This window comes from Tigriopus californicus, chromosome 2 (genome assembly GCF_007210705.1).
Source record: "Tigriopus californicus strain San Diego chromosome 2, Tcal_SD_v2.1, whole genome shotgun sequence".
Lineage (NCBI taxonomy): Eukaryota > Metazoa > Arthropoda > Copepoda > Harpacticoida > Harpacticidae > Tigriopus > Tigriopus californicus.
In genome coordinates, this window is record NC_081441.1 from 8,941,107 (window position 1) to 8,946,949 (window position 5,843).

Consider the following 5,843-nt stretch of genomic DNA (forward strand, 5'->3'; position numbering starts at 1 on the left):
TTATTCTCTGTAAATGCAATCCGATCAATCAAAGATGAATGCATGGATATGATGTAAATAGCTCAGATAAGCGTTTAGCATTATTACCCAGGGGAGCAAATTATTAGCTAATTAAGGATATCGATTAAATCTTCAAATTGCCATTGAAACGTAATTTATTTCCATTTTCCTCTATTTGATGAAATTATGAATTTGTTGATGAATTCTAATTGTTGGGCAACAAAGTACTCCGAACTGTAACAGTCCCATGAATAATAACAAGATTTTGGATACAGACTGCACCTTCGGGGTGCGAGCATGTGTAAGCACCCCTTTGCCGATCTTTAGTGGTTTGGATTCCCTGCCCTCAATAGCTATTAAGATGTATTGGTGGCTCCCCATGGACCCAACGAGAACGAGCTCTCTGTTTTCTATGTCCGTAATCCCTGCTATTCTCCTCCCTTTTTCCGCCTCTTCTATTCCTCTACCTTACTGAATACTGTGTACCAATCAAATAGGACCTGCCTTCCATAAAAAATAAAGGGGCAAATGCATCCATAAACAGATATAATCTGAATATTTGCCAAGAGCAATTTTAATTTTTTTTGAGTCCATTGATGTCAGAACCTATCTTGCTGCTCGTTTCATCACAGTTCATTTACCTTGTAATGGATATCGATTAGGCCTCAATGACTTACGGAGGCTGATAAATCTTGGAATTTCCTGACGCACACGAGCTCAAATCAAATACTGATGATAATTGTCCAAGGCCACTTGGGCGTAAATGGAGATAAATTGCATCATCGCCTGATCTCTTATCACTGCAAATAATGATAGGTAAGTATTCAATGGACGCCACTTTATAATTATGAAATCTAGAAAATAGAGGCCTGGAGCTTCTTATGATATGCTCAGGCATGAAATTAAAAACACATTTAAGGTCAAGATCCCTTTTTGAAACATGAATATGAATAAACTTATTCACAAGAAGAAGGTGAAGCCACCAATGAATACGCACTTTTTTGTGTCTAAAGTGATATTCTGCACTGTTTAACGCCCAGTCTGACCCTTATATTTACTTTCGGATTGTAAAAGGCTAAAAAGTTTCTAATGAACCAAGAGCAATTGAATGAAACTAACAATTTCCGACCTTTCGGGTTTGCGATGAAGAGAGCAAAAGCTACAAGCGTGAAAATTGGTTTTCATGAAAAAATAGTCTATCATAGTCACGTGCTGGTGAAAGTTCATGCCTAGCGTTGGAGTAGGGCCCTTTGATTGTCCAAATGCATTGGGATCAATGGGCGGGTCGGGTTTGTTTTGATTAGCCTGTCATCTTACAAGCTTCTACGCAACGGCCACAAGGATCATTTGAATGCGAATTGATTATACAACAGGGTGTGGATTGGCGTCAATGCTTTTAATTATCAGATTGTTGTTTCTTCAAGCCATGTCTACCGGCTGAAATCCGCTTCGTTTGTCCAGCTCTGGTGGGGTCATCAAAGATGTGCGTTGACATCATCATGCACGCCCATCATGACCATTATCTTCATCTCAAGCGGTATAAAAGTCAAATTGGGAATCCCAGAGAGCATCAGTCACCGCTTCGGACTTCAAGCCTCTTGAGCCTATCAACTCCTACATCGCTTCAACCAACTCAATCAACATCATGAGTATCATCCAAAACCGAGTCCTCTATGGTGAAAAACCATTCACTCCCATTTGTGTTCCACGGGAGCGGGATACCTTGATCCGGCATGTTTTGGAAGCGGTTCGTCGGATCTCCGCTGAGGAGCCGGATCGAAAATGGATCACCGATGTCCTGGACTTTGCCAATCCCCGCACCCGCTACATCCGGGATATCGAGCCCATGTCGATCAAGTTTGCTCAGGCCCTCGTGGCTAGGGGAGTCCAACCTGGTGACGTGGTCCAACTGTACTTGGAAAACAATGTAGATTACTTCCTGATCATCTTCGCCGGATGGCTTTGCGGGGCTCGAGTGAGCACTTGCGATCCCACCATCAAGGGCAAGGGCATCCAACAGCAACTGAAGGATGCACAACCCAAGGTCGTGTTTTGCTGTGATAGCACCATCGAAAAAGTGGCTGCCAGCTGGTCGGGCATGGTGTCCTTCAATCCCAACAATTTGATCCTTTGGAGTGATGAGATGTGCCAAAGCTTCTTGGCGACGCCTGACATGTCTTTGCCCATCTTGGACAACAGTGTTGACGACACGGCAATCATCCTTTGGTCCTCTGGCACCACTGGTAAGACCATTGGATTAGCATCTTTATGACTAGATTCCTTCATCAAGCGCCTTTTTTCAATTTGCCTCTTAGGTGTCCCAAAGGGCATTGAATGGACTCATCGAGGTCTGATGAATCTGATGGATCCCGTGGACTTTCCTCCGTCCACTTTGTATGCCACCACCATGTTCTATCATATCGGTGGCTTCAACATCCCCATGAGTTGCTGCATCTTTGGCAATTTCCACGCCATCTTCCACGGAAGCAACTATGATGTTCAAAGTGAGGACATCTACAAAGTGGTCGATCAAGTAAGTCGCTAAAGGCAGCCCCTAAGAACACCTGAGAATCCCAATAAATGACAAATGAATTCAACTTTCAGTACCAAGCCAAGTTGTTGCTCTTGGGATCGCATCACGCCATTCGGCTGGCTTCCGATAGACCCAATCTTAACTATGACCTCTCCTCGGTCTTGGCCATTTCACCTTTGGGATCTGCTGTTCCAACCACCATCGGTCAGGAGCTCAAAATGAGCTTCCCCAACTGCGACGTAAGAAACTCAGAAGATAAATCTTAACCTAAGCATCCTCAATTTCACACCTACTATGTCTCATATTCCAGATGATTTTGTGGTATTATGGCTTGACCGAGACCGGTGCTGTGACCAACAACGTCGACAATACGAGCTTGGGGCCCCTTCGTGATGGTCGTATGGTTCGGATCGTGAACCCCGAGACCAATCAACTCTTGGGAGCTTATGAACATGGCGAGATCCAGGTCAAATCCGGCTGCATGTGTGCTGGATACTTCAATCGTCCCGATTTGACCCGAGCAGCCTTCACCGAGGATGGATACTTCCGCACCGGAGATTTGGGCAGCTATGATGAGAACGGCCTTTTGTACTTTCATGACCGGATCAAGGACTTGATCAAGTACAAGAACATGCATGTGTACCCTGCCGATTTGGAAAACATTATCCAATCCCACCAAGACATCGTGGAAGTGGCCATCTATGGCAAGCCCAACCTTTTGACGCAAGAGACCATTTCGGCCTTGGTTGTGTTGAAGAAAGGCTCAAATTTGTCGGGAGAGGAGATCCGAGAGATGGTCAATTCTCAAGTGGAGGATTTCAAGAAAATTCGAGGAGCCATCAATTTTGTGGACATTCTTCCCCGGAACTTTCAAGGAAAAGTCCTAAGGAAACTACTTCCCGCCATGTTCTAACTTTATTCTTAACTCCGAATCTCTCCTCTTTCGTCTATCTTAACATTGTATCCAGCTCTGCTTTGTACTTGCCATTCATTGATTTGTTGTCACTCACTTGTTTTGTGGCATCTACTTGTAACTAATACTTTTTTCTTCTGGTCGGTATCCTGAAATAAAAAAATTCAAGTTGAAACGAACGTCTCAAAAGTTTAGAACTGCCTTGTAATACAAAGTAGCCAAAGTCATCGGTTACTAATTCCAACCATCTAATTTGATCGAAGCATTCTCAAAGGTTATGTTGTTGTTAAGGTAAGAGAAAGACAAAGATATTGACTTAATGTGATACAAAATAGGGTTTACTACGTTAAATTTACGTGATCAGTTTTCAATGGAAATAAAGATACGACTAGCTTTAACAAGTGACAAAATATAATGAAAAGAAAATACATACTCGTATTCTCGTGGTTTTATTAAAGATAGCTTCATACTCCCAAGCGCTTTCTTGACATGCAAAGGTCACTCGTTCATGAATGATCTTTTGCTAAAAGCGCAATCAAGAGGATGTCAAGGAAAGCAGTCGGCGACATTTTCTATATTCTCTGGGTAAGAAAGTCATTGTTATGAAAAAATAGAATGCCAAAATCCTACAAACCTAAGTTGTACTATGTCACCATGTATATTCAGAGCTTGACCCAACGTTGACCCCAATGCCTTTTAATGGAGGCAGAGAGCTTTGGAAGATTAATTTTCCCTTTGACACGATCCATTGCCTTAAAGACCAAAAGGCAAGTGCCACATTGAAGAAAGACGGGGAAAGGATAGGAACACAGCCTTCGTGTGGTTCCATTAGGAATGACACGAAAGAAAAACGAACTTTGCATCTGGAACAAGGACATGCCTCTTAATAAATCCCTCAAGAAGCCTCTCCTTTTCCAGAGTAACCAACTTTGTTTTACTTCTCCTCGTCGTTGTTTATAACTAGGATTTGGCCCTTTGGTACATGGCCACGAAGATGTTGTTTACTATGGGCAATTACTCAAAAGACTGCTTTGAAAATGAGAAATAAATATATTTATTTCGATCAGGCGATATGTACTTGATTTACTCCATTGGTTCTGGAAACTTTCGTTTAATAATGATTAAGTCGTACGTCGTAGTTCGCCAAATAACTCGAATATTTTGGCCACTATTGTACAGTAGGGACGTATGTTAGAGGGGAAGAACAAATAATTGGCTTGATAATCTTAGTTTGCTTTCCATCAAATCAAAATTACGTCACTCAATGGCAATTGTCACAGCTCAATATTTTGTAATTCAAAGTATGTAATAACGTTCTAGTATGACCTATATCTTAAACACAAACTTCTGTCTCAATTAGGTGCGGACAAACAACCGTGGACAAATCAGAGCATAGGAAAGGAATCTGGCATATCAACCTTTATTGTTCGTAAAAATCCAATCACTATGTTTAAAATTTATAAAATGTTAAGGATAAATTCAAGATATTTCAAGGTTTATGTTCAGAGAACCAAAAAAGGGGAATCATGAATCTTTTTTAGAAACGTGCTTGGTAGCAAAATTAATTAACTTAAAGGTTGGGCCACTGAACTCGAATTATTAGGTAGTCAACATCCCTGTCCTTCCCTTGACTATAAATAGATATATTTTTTTAGTTTGCCCATACATGGAGTGTTTTATTACGTATTATTTTGTTCTTTACTAGACCGTATTTTGTTCCTTACCAGACCGTAAGTTTGGAGATAACATAAGAGTAAGTTTAACAAAAAATAAATGATTATTAGCACTTGATAATTTACTATTCCTAATACTGTTTAATGGGAAATGATGATCGCAAAAGTACTTGAACACTATCAAGCATGTAGAATATAACTCCGTGCTTCATTATGTTTGGATGTCACAAGTGTTCAGAATTATACTCTGGCAAGATTTGAAATTTGAGCCCTCTCCCAGAAAAGTTGGTGAGGTATTATCAATTGTGTCAAAACTGCTTCAACAATAGATTGTTCAACGCACATTATCTTGATACGCTCTAGCATATCTCGTTTCTCTGTAATGGTGTTTGAACCTTATAAGGTAAAATGACGTTACCTCCGTCCAATGAAAAAGGGCAATGGATTAAACCAAGACAAATGTTTGTTATTGGGTCAAAATTGATATCCTTTTGGGTCAGGATGCAAATGGTATCCTCTGAATTTGGATATCGAGTCAGTTTCCTTACACAGAAAGTAAATTGATCGTTACCACATGAAAAGGAAGTTTAAAGCTCAAATTTTTGTTTATTTTAATGTTTGAAATATAAATTACTCTAAATTGTTTACTTGTAATCTTATTTTCATACTACCAGTATTTTAACAATCGAACCCTTGTTCTCCAAGTAGACCTTGTTGAATTTGA

At 40.5% G+C, this 5,843-nt stretch overlaps 1 protein-coding gene across 1 annotated transcript; it reads left to right on the forward strand.

The window, feature by feature from the left end:
* Positions 1-1,556: 1,556 nt before the first annotated feature.
* LOC131876956 (luciferin 4-monooxygenase-like) lies at positions 1,557-3,621 on the forward strand. Its single transcript, XM_059222504.1, has 4 exons — positions 1,557-2,243; positions 2,316-2,533; positions 2,605-2,772; positions 2,844-3,621. Exons 1-4 carry the CDS (start codon positions 1,646-1,648, stop codon positions 3,444-3,446), a joined length of 1,587 nt encoding a protein of 528 aa, XP_059078487.1. The 5' UTR covers positions 1,557-1,645; the 3' UTR covers positions 3,447-3,621.
* The last annotated feature ends 2,222 nt before the right edge of the window (positions 3,622-5,843 follow it).

Coding starts and splice junctions, on each gene's coding strand:
- LOC131876956 (XM_059222504.1), top strand. CDS start 1,646: ATGAGTATCATCCAAAACCGAGTCCTCTATGGTGAAAAACCATTCACT. Junction 2,244..2,315: donor TTGGTCCTCTGGCACCACTG/GTAAGACCATTG, acceptor TTTGCCTCTTAG/GTGTCCCAAAGGGCATTGAA. Junction 2,773..2,843: donor TGAGCTTCCCCAACTGCGAC/GTAAGAAACTCA, acceptor CTCATATTCCAG/ATGATTTTGTGGTATTATGG.